Below are 19,345 nucleotides of genomic sequence, written 5' to 3'. Positions count from 1 at the left end.
TGCAAAGTTCTCTGGTGGAGTAACCTGATGTCACAATATGGAGTGGGCACAGGCTGACTGGGGACTGCTCTGCAGGAGTGTGAGTCCTGGTGGACAACAAATTCAGAACATGAAATTGGAGAACAACATCGTGGGGAAGAAGGCCAAACTCACACTGTGCTGTGTTTGTGGGTTTAGAATAAGAATAATCTTTTCTGGTTTTTTTGTGTGAGAATTTATAGGTGCTCTTTATTTACAGGTTCATCAAGGTTTTCTGTGCTGTTCCTAACATGAGCATGAGAGCAACAGAATGGTGGTGGTGTGACATTTGATGCTGTTGTGCCATTCTTTCAAGGTGGCATTTCAAATTCCTACGGAACTGAAACAATTGGCAAAGTAAAATGGAAAGACTTAAACAGTTATTTCCCTCTGCCTGTGTCCTTGCACCGAGTGTGGAGATTGTGATCACCATGAAATGGGTGATTGAAAGTGAAATGCATCTGAAAATTCGTGGTCAGCAATGTTTCTTTGTTCAAATTCCATAACCGAAGTCATTCTTTCTCCAAACTGGATTTCTGAATTGGTTGGTTTAGGGTGGGGAAAGAAAATAAAAGCAATAGTCTGGTCTCATTTGATCTGTCTCAGATGATACAATTTAAGCTGAAGGAGGGTAGATTTAGATTAGACATCAGGAAGAAATTCTTCCATGTAGATTGGTGAGGCCCTGGCACAGGTTGCCCAGAGAAGCTGTGGCTGCCCCATCCCTGGAAGTGTCCAAGGCCAGGTTGGATGGGGCTTGGAGCAACCTGGGCTAGTGGAAGGTGTCCCTGGCCATGGCAGGGAGTTGGACTATGTGATCTTTAAGGTCCCTTCCAACCCAAATCATTCTGTAATTCTGTCTATTTTTCAGAGTTGTGACTTCATTTAAATTAATTTTCTTTTTGTTTGGATAAGTACTGATAGAACAAGGTAATAATACTGGCCCAAACCTGTGTACATTTGGCTTTGAAGAAGTTTGTACTGTCCTCTTTGAAAAAAAAAATATTTTCTTCATTTTCTTGGTAGTACTTTGAAATAATTTTCTTTATTTTCTGCAGTTGTTTGTTACTTAAAAAAAAAAAAAAAGACATGAATAAGTTAATTTCATTATTATTTATAGTATTCAAAATAGAACTTCCAGAAAATTAGATAGTATCCATTTTGGGGGAATTTTGATTTAATCTGTGTATATAGAGAGTGGAAGATTTCTTGCTTCTGTTTTCTGCTATTCTTTATGGGAAAGGTTTTCATTAAAAAAAGATCTATTACATGTAGCAGAGCACCCAGAGCACTAACTCACCGCACATGTCAAATATTTTATTTCCCTCCCTTACAGTACTTCACATTAACTGAAGGGGAAACTCCTGGGAATCGTTTTCCTTGTGTTTCTGGTGATGTATGAGGTTGTTTTAAATGCTGTTTAGGAGAGTTCCCAAACAGTAACATTGCCCTGGGGGAGCGAGTCTTCATCCACAGCTAACAGAGGGCACCCCGTGGAGTCTGTTCTTTGGCTCCTTCTGCCTCTGAGAAGCTTAAATGTCTTGCTACCTGCCTTTAGAATTGCCTGCTGTCTTATTTTAGTATCCAGTTAAGGGTTATTTAAATTGTTTTGTGTTTTTTCCCCTCGTACAATGTCTTAATCATCGGAGAATAAAACCCTTAAGAGAGGCAGATATTACCAAAGCTTCTATTTTCGATGCAGTATCTAGTAAGGCAGGAAATTAAACTTTTAGGTGTTTTATTCCTTCAACATAATCATAGAATCGTGAGATGGTTTGAGTTGGAAGGGACCTTAAAGACCATCCAGTTCCACCCCCTGCCATGGGCAGGGACACCTTCCGCTGTTCCAGGTTGCTCCAAGCCCCATCCAACCTGGCCTTGGACACTTCCAGGGATGGAGAATCCACAACCCCTGAACTGGTCAGAAGAAGCTGCAGAACCTCACAAAGCAATTGCCATCTCTCTTTTTCTTTTTTCTTTTTTTTTTTCCCCCTAGCCAGTACAACTTGTACTTCTGCTGTGGTCGAGTTCCTTTGATAACTACATCCTAAATACTGCTGCTTTTAAGATTGCTAGCAGGTTTTTAAACCAACAGAAAGTGTCAAGAAAATGGCACTCTAAATACCAACTAACAATTCCACTTTAAAAAGTGTGTACTGTTTGCAGTGACAAATCTCATATGGATTCAGTACTACAGCACGAAGTACAAGGAATCCAGGGATTTCAGGAGTGTTTTATGATTCCTCTAGTGAGGTGTGCCCTCATGTGGTTAAATGCAGTATCTTCCTTGAATCACTCAGACACCCTTTGAATTTATTCTCTTTTCTACTAAAAACTGGGAGAAATAAAGCCTTTGGACCAAATGGGAGACAGTTTGATGTCAAGTACGTTTTTGGTATTTTTTTTTTGTATGTTTGTTTTACAGCTCTCAAGTGATTTGGTGCTTTGACATGAGCACAAATACACTTGCATTTGGTTGTAATTTAACTACAGATGTGTGTGTTTTCCTTGTATTGTGGTTTTTTTGGAGATTTTGAGGACCCACTTTGCAATATTTAGGAGCAAGTGGCTTGATTTCTGATCGATTTATCCTGATAACTCTTGAGTATGGAAATGAAATGTTGATTTTCTCCCACATAATATATAATGCAAGTAGTTTTTTATTTTTGATGCTCTTTAAGTACCACAAGTCTTAATTTTGTGATAATAATATATAGCTAATGAGATATCTCACACCTTGCATGTGATGTGTGTGCAAACTTGACTGTTAGCTCTGTATTCAGTATTGGAAGGAATTAAGAGTTAATGAGGTGTTATTTTATACTTTTTATTTCTTATCATTCATGTAGATTGGTAGCAGCTTTTCTTGGGGGCTTTATATCCTTACAGCAAACTGCAGATGATAATGACTTTTCTTCTACATTCAAAAGTAGTGTAACAAAGTTTTGCCCCACGTTTAAAATTGGTAAAATTGGAGAAAACCAGGGAAAACCACTTATGGCATCAGTGACATTTTCTGTTTTAATTAACAAGGAAAATAACAGATGTCAGCGGGGGGGTTGCACCAGTAATAACTTATTAACTGTGAGGCATTAAATAAAGTTATTGAATGCAAAAAAATTGCTTTGTCCTCAATTACTGCTCAGTGGTTGCCAAGATTATTGAACACTGCACTGGAAGTTGACATTTCTGACCACTCTGGGGTCATTCCACTTATTGTGTATTTACTGATTATCAGGTAGACTTTGAGCTTTCTGGTTATTTTTAGCTAAGATATGCTTTATGTTCTACTGTTTCTAGGTACATTTTTTGAATTTTAACCTGTTAACCTGTGCTGAGTTGCACAGAGGTGATATCTGGAGCCAAATAACTTCCCTTTACTGGTTTCAACATTTTGAGTTCTCCCATATGGATACGTGATGTTGCCTCCCTGGGACAATGAGAAGCAGAAGGAAGATGGTGACAGGATCCAGGCAGGAGGGATTGGTGTCTCCAAATGTTGCTCCAATTAAAATTCAACCTATGCTATATAAAGCCCAGAAGCATCCTGGATTTAGAGCTTTGGAAGACTCAAAGGTTTGGAGGTGCCAAGTCTGTTTAGGCACCCAGCTCGAGGGGAATTCAGAAACAGAAGTTACAGGATTCGTTATATGATTAGTTCTCCTTTTCAACACATGGAGAAGAGAAGGGAGATGCTTTGGAGTGAGGATTAGAAGATGGTGTGGGAGAGATGTGAAAGAGTGAGTTTTTTGAAATCCCATCCCTTTCTAGAACTTACATGCTCAACTCTGGGCCTGCAACAGGGAGCTTATGTCATATGGTGATTAATAGACCACAGGTTTGGTTGGAGTTAGTGTGAGTCCTCCTTCAAGGTGAAAAAATGGCTCATTCTTCTCATTTCAAACCCAAACACACTGGTGTGGCACCCCACCCTCTTATATAATATTCTAGATCTTAAGGTTCCAGATCTGCTTCACCCGTGGGAGAGGAAGACTTGGTTCACTTCTCTGCTGAGCCTGAGGAACTTCAAACCCACATTTCTGACCCCCAAAGACAATCCTGTGCTCACCAGTTCATGTCCTGGCCCCTAAGCTATGTAGGGTGGTCATCCTGCCAAAATTATGCCATTATGTGGGAAGAATTCTTGTTCCTCTTTCCATCTTAGTATAATCATCAACTGGTCTTATCCATAATGAAGAAATAGTTGACAGAAAATACATGTTTAACCCAAGTCATAAACATTAATTTTTGAAATGGTGCAGCATAACTTGCTTAGTGTAACCTAAAAAAAATGAAATACTGGGAATCTGTGGCTTATGGACTGTCTTTAGCTGTTGTACTTGACTGGGGGCAAACCCTTTTGTGCACTTAGAAAAACCACGGTGACTTAAAAGTAGAGAGGAACATCCTAAAATCTGACTTTTATCTTTTACTTGCATTGAAGGCATTGAAGGCAGATTTCATAGGAGTCAGATTAAGCCAATGGTTTTACTGAAGGATGTGCACTTGCTCCAGTTAAGCACCTGCTCAAGATTTTCTGGCTTGGCAAAAGCTGGAATTGTCAAAATCCTAACGAGATGCCAGATACCTGCGTTCAGGAAAGGGATTATTTAGTTCTTAAAAGAAAGGTTTTGTGATTCTACCAGGCAGAGACAGAGTGGGGATCTTGTAATGGTTGTTGTTGCTTGTACTGCCAGTTCCATGAGATGGTTTTACTCCCAGTGGTGTTACTGGTTGACAAGTGGATGGTTTGGGGAACCTCAAATAATGTCCAGGAGCAAGTGAATCCTTGGGAAACCTGAGGAATATAAATTTTCAGTCTTTCATGAGTGGAACATGAAAATAATCTCTTTTTTCTGTCTACCAGGTAACTCCTTATATGATGGAGTTATAAGAAGAGAGGATGGAGTTGATATTTGCCTCCTAAATAGTATCACAGTCCTTTAGTGCCAATTAACAGCAGAAATCCATTACAAAAGGAGAATTTAAAAAGTTTTGCTCCTAGGTTATTATAAATTAGAGCAAAATGCATTAGGGGAGGCATTTTGTTACCTTAATTTTTACTGATTATTGTTTCAGTTGTGGGAGAGTCAGTGAAAACACATTGCAGGTCTTTATGGCTGTTGTATACATTTTTAATAATTTTTCGGGAAGATTTGTAGGGGGAACATAACCATGATTTTTCTTTTAATTATGTTTTTCTTTTCTTCTTATTACTAACCATATATTTTGTGGAAACATATTTCAGGTTTGTGTATCTGTTGTAGAAACTTTTGATAATTTTTCAGGGAGATTTGTAGGAGGAAATTAAGTGTGGGGAGGCTTTTTAATTTTTTTTTTCTTCTTTTTGATTGCATAACAGGTAGTAAGAAATTCCACAGAGAATGAATACTTGCTGAAGAACTTTAAAGGTGCCTTATATAATATTCATTCACGTTGGCCTCTTCCCATAGTGGGAGCACTGATAAGGAAAATATAAATTAACAGTAACAGTGTTGCTATCTCTAAATTGCATCCTAAAGGTGCACCGTGACAGAATAAATATATGCAAATCTGTTCAGGAATTAGTATTTGGCAGCAGAAATGTGAACTGGAGCAGCTCACTGTCCTCCAGCTACACTGGATTAAAATATCCTGGCTCTAATCAGTGTTGCCCGAGTTATCTGTGTACTTTGCAGCCAAAAGGAAGGTGTGTAACTGGTGGTTTTTTAACATCCCAGCTAAAAATTTATACATCAGAGAGAACAGTCTGCTTATTTATGGATTCTTCTAAGCAGCAGGTGTTTGCAAACACTGAAGGGAACTGGGTGGAGTACAAAAAACCCGGGTTAAACCCCTGTTAAACCACTGGAATTGGGTGTGGATGGTGAAAGTTAGATTTGCCACTAGGAATTCAAATATCTGTATAGAAGAGAAAGAGGATTTCAGTTTTATGAATTAGGTAGACAGCTGGTGCTAATCATGGGGAGATAATTACAAGAGTTAATTATGTAAGCTGTTATGATTTATTGGGTAAGGACAGTGGCAGATTAGTCAAGTTGATAGAGAAAAATGAAGAATGGTTATTATCAAAAAATGAGTTATATTATGGACTGAACGATGCTCAGCAGAACATCTGTGTTCACACTTTTAGTGGTGCAATAGGGAAAAAAAAATCCATTTTTTACGTGGTACTAGAGAATAAGTACAAATATGGAAAAAACCCAAGTTATCTGCTTCTCTGCAAAAATATGGAAAAAATCCAAGTTAACTGCTTTTCTATTTTGCATGTGAATGAAGAAGTAATTGTTGAAAGCATTTTCTCCTGTGTTTTGCTCAATAATACCTTGGAGTTGGATGAGGATCAGCTAATGAACCACTACTGAGAGCCACATCACAAAGTCACTCTCTGGTGTGCAGAGCCAGGAATATTTCAAGTTCCACACGTCTTTGCTCTGCTTCTGAATGGTCAAAATAAAGAAGGTCACAAACATAACAGTGCTCAAGTCTGTTCTCTACCTCTTATTTGAGCAAGGAATTGAATCTGGTTCTGGTGCTTTAACCCACAACACAATCTGCTTCTCTCACAAAGTATTCTGAAAGGTCTCTCCTTCATCCTGATGCCGGAGGAGACAAAAAAGGCAAATCCAGCCATGAGACAGTTCAGAAAAAGGAAGAAATGAAGTTCTTGTTTTCCAAACAGTTGTAGTGATTTTTTTTTTTTTTTTTTGATGTAACAAACTTCCTCTGGAGACAGGAGGGTTTTGAAAAACAGTGCTCAGGGGGATCCCATTAGTACGAGCAGTGAGGCAATAAGGGAGTGCACTCGAGTGGAAGGGCAACCTTATATCTCAAAGTGAAAGGGCCCAAACACTGAAATGTCAGGGCTGTCTTTTCTGAGCTCATTGAGTGTTTCCAGCAGCTGGTGATGTATGAGTGTATGAGAGGAATAACTTGTAGCTCTTCACATTCAGGAAATGCCACTGGGAAGAACAAGTAATATTTGCTTAAAAATACAACGTGCTTATGGGAGAAGAGTGAATTTTTATTTATTTTATTTTTTTTTTGGCAAATAGTTAATGATATTTCAGAGAAACCCTTTTACATTGATTTCACCTGTCACAACCAAACCAAAATATTTGTGTGGATGGTTTTCATTGTGTACGTGTTTGCAGAGTTCTATTTGATTTGCCTGCTTTGATTTGTTAAAAACAAAGAAACATATAAATGCTGCCCACTCTCAGAGAAACTCCAACAGCCTGTGTCATTGATATTTAAAAATTGTGGAATCACAGAATGATTTGGGCTGGAAGAGACCTTTCAAGAACATCTGGCCCAGTCCTCCTGCCATGTGCAGGGACATGTTTCACTTGGATAAGTTACTCAGAGCCCCATCCAACTTCATGTTGAATATATCCAGTGATGGGGCATCCACAACTTTCTGGGTAACCTGTTCCAGCGTCTCACCACCCTCATAATCAAAAAAACCCTCAACTTCCTTATATCTAATATAAATATAAATCTCTTTTAGTTTAAAGCCATTCCCCCTTGTCCCATAACTCCAGGCCCTTGTCCAGTCAGTCCATCTGCAGCTCTCTTGAAGCCCCTTTAGGCCCTGCAAGGGGCTCTCAGGTCTCCCTGGAGCCTTCTCTTCTCCAGGGGAACACTCCCAGCTCTCCCAGTCTGGCTCCAGAGCAGAAGGGCTCCAACCCTCAAAGCATTTCTTTGGCCTCCTCTGGACTCACTCCAGGAGCTCCATGTCTTACCTGTGCTGGGCACCTCAGAGCTGGACTAAGGGCTCCAGGTCTCACAAGAGAGAAGTAGAATCACCTGCCTTGACCTGCTGGCTGGGCTTTTGCTGCCACCCAGGACACAGCTGGCTTTTTAGGTTATAAACTCACATTGCCAGGACATGTCTAATTTTTCATCTACCAGTATCCCCAAGCCCTTCTTCAAAGGGCTGCTCTCAGTGCTTTCACCACCCAGTCTGTACTGAAAAGATGATAACAAGGCATCTGTCCTTTGTGAGGGATCAGTGAGAAACCACAAGGATCAGCAGTATAATTAAAAAGAAAGGCATATTGATACTTTCCTCAAAAATTGTCAACATATGTATATTTTTTAATGTGGTTATGGAAAGTCTTGAGTAACTAATGCTGTTCGAGCACCTAATTAGGAAGGAGAAGCCAGGGGGAGAATAACAACTCTTAAACTTCTGGCCCACCCATTTCAGAAATCTGTAGGGAAGACAGTTTAATTCACAGAGCCAGGAATGTTCATCTCTGAGCTGGAGCTGCTGACTGGGGATTAATTTGATGAGTGTGTGATTCAGCTCTGTCCCCTTTCACTTCAGGCATCCCTTCCCACACATGACCTCTGCCATAGGGAAATCCATGCTTAATAGAATTTTCTGCTTTCAGCAAAGGCATCCTCACCTTCCTTTTGTGCTGCTGGGGCTGTGTAAGGAAGCCTTAATTCAGGATGGGACTGAACTATTAATTAGTGAAGTTCTGTTTTTCCAACAGAGATCTGTGCTAGGGCTGTGTGAAGCTTCTTTAATAAAATAAGAGAGCAAGGTTCCCTAGTGTGATCACAAAGCCTGGATCATTGCAGGGTTGCCAAATGAGCTTATGGTAATTTTCAAGTGATATATTTGATAATTGTATGGAATTTTGGGTGAGGTCTGCATCAATTAGTTGCAGAAACTGACAGAGACATTCTGTCCTTTGTACCAGTATAGGTGGGGTAAGATATTTAAAATAAACCAGTTGGCTTTAAAGCCTTGCCAGAAAATTGAGTTATGCTAATAAGATATTAGATTTGCAGGTTTTTTTCCCATTTTTTCCTGCAATTTTTAGGAAGCTCTAGGTCATTGGCTTTTTAAAAATGGGGAAGTAGCTAATATGCCACGGGTTTTTCTCTCATTGGTACCAAAAGACTTCCTCTTCCTCATTCTTACAGTGAATGTGTGGCTTAGGACACCAGTACCTCACTTCAGCTACCCTGATTTGTATCCTGGGTAGGGAGAATTGGATCCCTGAGCATTTTGGATCTATTGCTATTTTTTCATGCATTTAACACCCAATGATACCCAGTTCAGTGTTCCTGTTTTACAAAGGGCAGCCTTTCACTGCTGGAGTCCTGCAAGATTCCTTCTTGGTCCAACCAAAAGCTGTGGTACCCCCCCGTGCTGTGTTGTTAAGCTTTGTGGTTTAAGTTTCTAATCAGTTTACTGACAGCTCAGGAAGGAATTCCTTTAGGAAGCAGATTTTCCTTCTGTTTAAATCCTGACAGGATGTCACTGTCTGCTGTGGTCTTACCCCAAAATGTTAGAAATACAGTAAAGCAGCACTTACCCAAGGAGCTCTTCACACCTCAATACCTGGAAAACAGCCACAATGTTTTTGTCACTGCTTCCATGTCCCTGGCAGTGCTTATCTCAAGGGACAATTGATTTCTGAGTGGTTTCTGACCCCTGTGTGTTCAGTGTCCATTTTATCAGCTTATCCATTTCTAAAAAATGAAAAACAGTGACAAAAACGATGCTTTAGCACCACTACCCTGCCATACCTGGTTCTTATCTTTTTCTTTTTTCTACTTGGGTGTTATTTGCTCAGCCCAAACTGAAGAAAGGTTGAAGGGAAAACCCTTTTTTGAGGGTTGTGCTGCTGGATCTCGTACTTTGAAATTTTATTTATTCAATACACGTGACCACTACATCCCTTCCAGGGAAGAGACAGTAGTGGTGTTAATTGAATTAGGTGATCCTATTAGCAGTTGGAGAATCGCTCAAACTGACAAAAACTTGTTTTTCATGCCCAAAGGTAACAACACTCGTGAACACGAGCAATAAGGGACCATCTGGCAAGAAGAAAGGGCGCTCTAAGAAGGCTCATGTTTTGGCTGCCTCAGTGGAACAGGCCACTCAGAACTTCTTGGAAAAAGGAGATCAGATTGCTAAGGAGAGCCAGGATCTCAAGGAGGAGCTGGTTGCTGCTGTGGAGGATGTTCGAAAACAAGGTATGTGGGACAAAAGGCTTTAAGGGGCAACAGCTTCGTTTGGTGCTTTCCAAGATTTCTTTTGAAAAAAATGCATCAGATGCTTTGATAGTGTAATTAAAATTATGTCCCACATATAAATATATATATAAACCCTCATGGTATGGAAGTATTAAAATACCTATACCTTAATGAATAGGAACAAGTATAAACAATGTTCTGACTTTGCTAAAACAATGTGTTTGGTTTGGTTTTTTCTCTTTTAGCTGTTCTGTCACCACATAGTGGCCTCAAATATAACTTAGCAACCAGGCTGCCCAGTCCCAAAGCTTATTGTTTCATTTTCAACTTGGTTTTTAGTCTGCTCTGTGACAAAATGACCTGGTTTTTTTACTTGGCTAAATCTGAGCAGTGGTTTAAAACCTGTGGGTGCAAATGTAGAATTAGGATTTTGGCATCCTAACAATTATCAACCAAATAGTGCAGCCATACAGAAGTACTTTTTGATTTCAAGCATATATTGAAATATATAAAAAATTATCCAAATCTGAAAATAGAAGGCTAATAGCAATATTAAAAAAAAAATATTATCTGGGTGTTGGTGAAAAGACAAATGAATGTTCTTGAGGTCATGGATACCCTCTGACAATTTTCCTTCAAAAGGTAAAATGTGTATCAGATGCTTTCAAATTTACCTGTGTGGTAGGAGAAAAATGTGTTTTCAATATATACTCGTAACAAAACATTTCCTTTTTACTGACTTTGATTCTAATTATCTTTATTGCGGCAGAATTAAGTACCTTTCAGGTTTATTCCATTGTAAATCCTATAATATAAAGATACCATCTGCCACTATCATCAGCCCTGGGTTTTAGAACAAGACTGACGCACCTCCAACTGGGATTTCAAAAGGAGTCTAAAAGACTTGGGCATAAAATGCTGATTTTCAGTGAGTTAGTCCCCCAAAACTCATATTTATGTTTTTTTAAGCTTTTGAAAATTGGACTGAAGTGATCATATGAGCAGGCAGGGTTAAAGTTTTGTGTACATAAGCACTGATTAGTGAATATTCCAGTCTGTTCTGTCCTGAAGCTGTTTCTTCCTCCTCTCTGCTGTATGTATATTTGGTTTTACTGTTTTCGTGTTCCTCTGTGGTTTGGGTTTTTTTAAGTATTCAGTTGGCAGTACATCTGAACAAGCTGAGTACTTGTTGTATACTCTATGTACAGTGATATTTCAATATTCTAGGGGGGTTTTGTTGATTTATTTTTTGGGGTGGGTTTTGTTGTTGTGATGGTGGGGTTTCATTTGGGTTTTTTTTATGTAGAATTTCAATGCTGATGCCTGGCTGTTCTGGCATTAATTTTCTCTTGCCAACTACTTCAGTTTCCTGTTGCTTGCATTACTTGTTTTGTGTTGTACCAAGTTCTAGTTCAGGATCTTCAGTGCTGACACGAGTGCCCACCTTCCCTCTGAATTTATAACACTCCCTTTGGGTCTGTGGTGCTGACTCAGCTTCTCCCAAGGAGCCTCCTACTGAGTCATCAGCCTAAATTGTTGCACAGTGTCTTATCTTGACTGAATTTCTGACTTTTTAATTGACAACAAGACTTTTATTCTCTTCAGTTTCGAATCTATGCTTTAAATAACCCCAAACAACAATGCGAGAGACAGAGAGATAAAAAAAGACCTCAAACGGTGTTATACAGAATAATACAGACGTTCATCTTTTGTCAACGCTGCAGGGTGGGGAAAAAGCCTGTCAGAAAAGTGGAGCAGCTTTTTTTTTTGGGTGTGTTCAACACGATTCTGTAGCTTGGAGAACGGGAGGCACCAAACCCCGTCAGTAACAACCATGAGCCGTGTGAACAGGACTGGCCCCGCTGGGGTGGGAGACAACACGTTTGTCTCAGTGACATAAAGAGCTGGATTAATGAACCAAGGCTGTGTTTAGCTGGCTGATTTCCTGGCGAGGTTCCAGCTTGGATAATTACATCCTCAACTTAAAAATGTCTCCAGCAGTCACAGCTGGCTCTGGGGTGCTCCTCGTTTCCTGCCCTGCGCTGCCGTGTGCTGTTCTGCTGCAGACAGCAATTCCTGCCAGGGAGACTTGCTTTCCATTGATGGGTGTGAAACAAATGCACTGTATCATTTGCAAAATACTTTGGAATAAATGGGAATGCAAAGTATATGTAGTGTTGAGGATCTTGTCGCTTTAATAACGTGGGAGGATGATCAACAGTTTTGATTTACGGAGTTGGGTTCTAAAAACACAAAGAGCAGGGTGAAAATATTTTGTGCCTAAAGCTCATCCCTGTGTAATTATGTGTATTTATGTATCCCATAATGACTCCATAATAGGAACACTTTGTCCTTACAGTTCAAAACCGTCTAAATGAAGTAATCCAATTGCTGTGCCATGGAATGCTTTGCTGTGTGGGTGTTTTTTCTGGTACTATCAGGGTTGTGCCAAAGTTCTTCTGGGGGGGACAAATGAGACCTGGGAAATGTGGGTGTTTGTTGTTCATGTCTCCTTACACTGGGGTTGGAACTAGGTGATCTTTAAGGTCCCTTCCAACCCAACCCATTCCATGATTGTATGACCATGAACCCTGAAACTACAAAGCCTGGGAAGTGCAGGAAAGTAAAGAAGAACTCATAGGAATAAAAAGGACAATACTTGCTACAGTGGATATCTTAATGCAACTGGTCTTTTATTGATTGTTAGAGAAGAAGAAAATTCCCTGTGGAGGAGAAATTCAGGTTCTGATTGACACAAAAATCTATCAAGAACTGCAGATCCATCGGGCTCAGGTCTGATTAAATTTATTAAGAGACAGTCTGGGATGCTGCAGAAGGCAAGACAAGGAAATACATTATATTCATGTAAATTTATTCTATCAGTTAAATGACTTTGCCAGTGTCTATTTGTAGGTATGTGCTAGTGACTCTGATTTTAATGTAATTTTCCTGGAAGTTTTCTGGCATATGGCTGAAACATCCATTAAAAACATGATTTAGTCCAGCAGCTGGTGGTTGTGTTCTAATTTTTTTTTTTGCTTTTCAAGCACAGTCAATACAAATTCACACCATGATTTGAAATTTGTACTTCAGTCAAGGGACAGAAAATAGCTCTGACTGTTTTTTGTGTTTGAAGGCAGTGTAGAGTTGAGGTAGGCTTAATTTTTTGTTCATGCAGATTTATGCACGTTGTAGAGAAAGAATATGATCCATGTACTCTGTGACTATCTGTGAGCTTGGAAGTGTGGAAAAACATCTGAGACACAAAACTTTCTTGGCAATTTTTTTCTCTGTAATGGAACACACTAAAAATAATATTTTTAGTGATTCGATGCTTTAAATTATCTAGTTTTGAAAACTTTTTAAAGGATGATTTTAAAATAAATCATGTGAAAGGTTTTATTCCTTACTTCTTTCCTCCTGTCTTCTTCAGTGACCTTGGGAGAAAAGCAGGGAATCTACATCTCTCAGGTGGTGGGAGCAGACTCCAAAATACACATATGAGAGAAGTTAGTTGTTATTAGAATGATTTTTATTGCTATTTTAAGTTCACTTGAGCTCTTGTGATTTCAATGACAGCACTTTGACATGGAGAGAGGCACATTCTGCACTGAGACTTGTAACGCCGTGTATGTTCACATAAAACTGTCTCAGTTTTGTGATACACAATATTTTTTTTGAGGCTGAAAACATCACCCCAGTTCAGGCAGTTTGTATTTTAGGAGACTTTTCCTGATTGTACCGTTTTATTTCAGTCAGAGCTTGTTGGACTAGCAGTTCCTTCCCAAACCCCTGTCCTTGCAGTTCCACGTTATCCCAAGTCTTTAGTACTTGCTACCTGGAGGTCTTGACTTTCCTAACTGAAGAATAAAATCCCTGCTGGGATTTTACCTTCCTTAAAACTTTTCCACTCTCTTTAGAATCTCTTTTGACTTTTGGTTTCTACCCTCTAATTAATTCAGTTTTCTTTCTTAACTGCATTAAAAAACTGCAGCCAGCTCTGTTTCCCAGGGAGTCCCTGCTGCTTTCCTCTACTCCTTTCCCTCTCCTTTTCTTTGCTATCTTTGTGTCATTAGACACTTACTTTGTCTTCCTTGCAACTTGGAATTTCCTTGAAATTCTGGAATTTCCCCTGTCTCATGTTGTCTCTCTGTCTCACATTCCCTGTTAACCCTTCTCACTTCTGTCTCCTCATACTCTCCTCCTGTCTTCACCTGAGGTCCTTCTTGTCTCTGGTGTTCAGTCATGGTTTTGAAATGCAAAGTAGAAAATAAAAATAGAAATAAAATGTCTTTCTCTTGTTTTTTTTTTACTCTTTACCTTACGAACTTAATGCAACTTATTTTTTTGTCTTTGTTTTCTGTACCAGCAGATCACACTGCTCTCTGAATCCCTCCCTGGCCCTGGGAACCTCCTTCACATTTCTGTTAGCCCATCTTTCTGATTGTACTTAGTTTTGTCTATTCTGTCCCTTTTCCCACTGGATTTCCTTCCTTTATCTTACATACATTTAAGTCCAGGGTATGAACATCTTCTTACATAGCATGTTATGCCTTCAGATCTACTTTCTTGGGAGAGTCATCTACCACAGACTTTCCAGGATTTACCCAATCTGTTCTCTCTGCTGTCCTTTTGACTTGTAAAAAAAAAAAAAAAAGAAAAAAGGAAAAAAAAAAGGGTTTATACCCATTAGTATCTAAAAGCTTCCCTGGAATAGTTTGGGTTTAACATTTAAAATACAAATAATCCATTCCTCTGTGGTTCACTTGGTTAATAAGAATTCAGCTAATGGCTGTGGTTTGCCCTCTCTGTCTCTCTGCTACTCCTGCAGCATTTTTTCCTAGTTTATAAAATATATAGAAGTCAAATTACTTTGTGAGGGTGTTTCTGTAGAAGCCATTAAAAGACTTGTAAAAATACAACTCTCACTTGAGGTGGGAAGGGAAGAAATTCTTTTTACAGAGAAAGCAAACGATGAAGTATTGTCTGATTTCTCCGTATTTTCAACTCTGAGTCCCTGTGACTGGACTCAAACTGAAGGGCTGGTCTGCAACTGAAGATTTGTGAAGGTATCTCTTACTGTAATAACTGAGCACTGATTCTTTCAGGGATTTTTTGATATTTTTTTCTGACTCTTTCTGGCTGATTGTTATTCCCACAGTCTGAGTTGAATGAAAGAACTGTAAGATACCGGGGTTGAATCTAGCAAGTATGAAGGAGCAACAATGGATCCCCTAAAAATAATTCAAAAGAATCTGATATTAATATTTTATCACTTAGATTTTGTCTGCATAACCTAAACTATTGTTTCTTACCTGGGTTGGGTGCTAGAGAAATCTAGAGAATCTAGAATTTTCCCTCTAGAATCTAGAAAATAATTTTTAGGGAAAAAGAAACATATCTTTTCACTTAAATGTATGTTTTCCCTATGTTTATTTGTAAAACTTTTCACTGAACTCTATGAGAACTTCACATTTTTTTTGCTAATAGAAGTTAATGTCTACTAGTTCTTGGTAAAGGAGAAAGTGTGTCTGTGTGGAAAGAAATTACTGGGGAGCAGTTATTTGAGACAAACTAGAACTTCTCTCCATTTTGAAAGATGAAGTGAGGCTTGTGGTCGATCTACCTAATGGGGGAGTGACTCTTGGTCTGCACTGTAAAAGAACCTGTGTGTGCAATAAGATATTCTCTTTTTTTGACCATAATAAAACTCTGTCTTGTTATTAAAAAACACTCATCATCTATTTTGAATTGCTTATTACGTGTGGAAGTGACTTCAGTTGTTATTCACCTTTGCAGTGCTCCTCCTTGGAAATCTGGCACGCTAAATGTCATTCCATGCAAATACTCCAACACTGGCTCCTCCAGACCCTTTTCGATCCATTAATTATCTTTCAGCTCTCAGAGAATTTAGCTGCAGAAAGACATTAAAATGCCTTTTCTGAAATGATTTAAAACACTCGTGATGAAAAAGCAGATGGTGTAGAGCATCTCAAAGAGCTGTTGCACAGATAAGTAGTGCCAGGGGTTCCCAAATCCAGCAGTGAGGCTGCTGCAGCTCCATGGCCCCAGTTCCAAGCAGTAAAGAGACTGATCATGTATTCCCAGTATGCACATGCACACACACACACATACATGGCTCATATATTTACATTTTTACATATATATGTATGTGTATGTACATGACTGACCACAGATATCAGGCACTGAGAACTCACTTTTCCATGATTCTGTGAGACACAGGGACTGTTTGCCCAAAGAGGTGGTGGATGCTCTGTCAGGGTCTGAACAACCTGGTCTAGTTGAAGATGTCCTTGCTCATTGCAGGTCCCTTCTAACACAAACCTCTCCATCTTTCTGTGAAACAGCTGAACATCTGTAAGTGTAAAATGCCTATATTTGTTTGTATAATGCAGATCCTTTCAGTAGCTGGGTTTAGCTTCTCACTCTATCCCGGAGCTGGATCCTGGTCTCCCCAGTTGCCCCACTCCCCAAAACACACTCACACCCACAAGCACATGGAAGCAGATGTTTGAGTTGACCTCCACATGCCATGGTCTGTCCAGCAGCTGGGGATCAGGAATCTGGCCAGACAAGTGCACTGACCAGCAGTCTGTTCACACACAGCTGGCCCCTTTTATCCTCTTATCCCTTCACTTTTCCGTGTTTGTTCCTCCCCAAATCATCTCGGTCCTTCCTTTTACCCACTTTTGGTTTCTCCTCTAAACATCCCATTACAAGTCTTCCCTTGCATCATCCCATAATGAGATACATCCCATCACCCCTATCCTTAAGGAAGAAGCTGAAAATAGAGAAAAATGAAATGCACACAGGTGTCCCTGCCCATGGCAGGGGTTGGAACTGGATGGTCCTTAAGGTCCCTTCCAATCCAAACCATCCCATGATTTTATGATTTTCTGTACATGTGGTTTAGGCTGTTGGGGAGGTCTTGAACTGATGATGATACTGATTCTTGCTAAAGCCAACTGTGCTTATTCTCTGCACCATTTCCAGAAGATTTACTTCTGTTCCAGCCTCGTCTGGAGCTTTTCTAATATTCATTTCACTTTTTAAAGTTTTGTTTAAGCTCATGTGAGTTTAAATTTATGAAAGTGACTTATGTCTCCGACGTATGTTTGTTATAAAGGGTAGTTGTTGTTTGATATGTTGCCTAAACATGACAGTTTGAGGCAGATTTTACAAAAGCAGTTTATAGTATGTTTGAAAAAATACTATAAATTAATATATTTGGTGATTTTTCTTTTTTTTTTACTATATTTATTTATATTGTCTTTCTTCAAGATTTTGTCACTATCATAGCTTTAGATTAGGGAATAATAAATTTGCTTTAAAATGTCAACTTCTGACAGTTGTCAAAAATTAAATTATACTTTAAATTGCAAGTTATAGAAATAGTATGTCTTCCAGAAGTGTTTGACTTGAGTTCTAAACTCAGATTCTCAAATTACTATTTTTTTTTTTTTTTAGAAGCAATATTACTGTTAAGAAAGATTTTATTTAAGAAAGGATTGCAGAAATGCAGCATGGTTTAAAAAAAAAAAAAATCCCTCTCAAGGGATTGTAACTAGGCCATATTTTGCAGTAAATATTTAACTCCACCACCCATCCCAGTGCAGTATTAGTATGCATGAAATTTCTGAATTCAGGTCAAATTTGGAAAACAGTCTCACTAGGATTTAAATAAAAAATAAAATAAACCAGGGTCTTACGAATTGGAAGAGGCACCACAGGCAGTTGTCTTCCCCTGTTCTGTCTTCCAGCAGGAATTCCAAAACCGGGTAGGCTTGATTCACAGTGAGTAATCCCCAACAGCATTTAATGTGCATCCTTTTCAATTAAGTTTTGAGATAACCATGAGCAGTGTTCTGCAGGAGGATTTTCTGGCATTCATGGAATATGTATTTAAGTGGCCTCTCTGCGTAATTCGATGTAGAGATTTGAATTGAAGGCTCTGACCCCTCAGAAGAACAGTCACTGTGAAACTATAGAGCATCTCAACCTCTCCTTTTGAAGGTGTTCTGATTTCTGTGCTGGTGAAACATCACCTGGATTCCACCTGAGAGCTGGAAATGAAATCACTGCCCATTCGTTGGGCAGAAATTCTGAACTGAAATTATTTTTCTTCAATGCAACATTAAAAAAAAAAAAGGAAAGAAAAGGAAAAGTTTGATTCATCCTTTGAAGTGGAAAATCAGTTATTTTAGTCCACCGGATCAAAAGGATTTGGAAGGAGATTCCTTTTTGCTTGGCAGTGAAGTGACCTCAGATGACCCTGTGTGGGTGTCCCCTAAAACTTCCATCACCACTGAGGGCAATTTTTAACAGAGCAAAGGTGCTGAGAGTGTCACCTGCTGTCTAATGCAGTGATGGATAGAGAAACTGGTGGGAGATCTGGGGCAGTGCAGGGGCTTTGTCTTGGATATTTAAACTGGGAAGTAGTTTTTTGAAGGGAGAAAGTCGAGGAGGTGGGCTTGAGATTTGATCATTCCTTCATGTTTTAGTCAGATTAAAATCAGAATATCCTGAGTTGGAAGGGACCAACAAGGATCATGGAGTGCAGCTCCTGGCCCTGCACAGGACACCCCACAGAATCCCACCATGTACCTGAGAGTGTTGTCCAGAGCTGGTGGACAATATGGGATATGTTACAAAGCCAAAAGGGAAAGACAGGTTTCTTTCTGCACCAGTACTGCTGTGTCTTGTTCTGTTGTCTCCACCTCTCCAATCCTTCCCCCCTTGCTGGGCTGAATGATGGGTTTTTAGTCTTTCAAAAACTTACTAGGGAATTTCAAGTGATATTGTGATGATTACACACACAAAAAAACCCCAAACCAGTTAGTAACAAACTTAGTAAAAAAAATTCTGAGTCAGTTTTGTAAAGAAAGTGGTAAAATATCTTTTCAGTTTAACAAAGTGAGGTTTTCTGTGATCAGAATGGAATAGGAAGTACTGCTGTGATTCATCTCAGACAGGGGGACCTTGGGTTCTGATCCGTGGTACCAAGATTATCTCTGCTTACTTACAAGAGGGAATGGCCTTAAGGTGAATGAGGACTGGTTAGATTTAAACATTTGGAAGAAATTCTTCCCTATGAGGGTGGTGAGGCCCTGGCACAGGTTGCCCAGAGAAACTGTGGCTGCCCCATCCCTGGAAATGTCCAAGGCCAGGGACAGGGCTTGGAGCAACCTGGGCTAGTGGAAGGTGTCCCTGCCCATGGCAGGGGTTGAATCTGGATGGGCTTTAAGGTCCCTTCCCACTCAAACCATTCCATGATTCTGTGGATACCCAGTGACATTTAATGGGATAG

The 19,345-nt window shown here is 39.5% G+C and overlaps 1 protein-coding gene across 6 annotated transcripts in view; it reads left to right on the top strand.

Moving 5' to 3' along the window:
- The window catches only part of CTNNA2 (catenin alpha 2), a 505,236-nt gene that overhangs the window by 88,328 nt on the left and 397,563 nt on the right, over nucleotides 1–19,345 (top strand). For all 6 annotated transcript variants that reach the window (XM_027660541.1, XM_027660548.1, XM_027660542.1 and 3 more), the window contains one exon: nucleotides 9,822–10,017. In XM_027660541.1, the coding sequence (XP_027516342.1) occupies nucleotides 9,822–10,017 (196 nt within the window). The remainder of the gene's footprint in view (nucleotides 1–9,821; nucleotides 10,018–19,345) is intronic.

Source organism: Corapipo altera, unplaced genomic scaffold, assembly GCF_003945725.1.
Source record: "Corapipo altera isolate COAL_440 unplaced genomic scaffold, ASM394572v1 295, whole genome shotgun sequence".
NCBI classification, from domain to species: Eukaryota; Metazoa; Chordata; class Aves; order Passeriformes; family Pipridae; genus Corapipo; species Corapipo altera.
The sequence above is the reverse complement of the archived record's forward strand: the minus strand, read 5'-3'. Positions and strand labels throughout refer to the sequence as shown.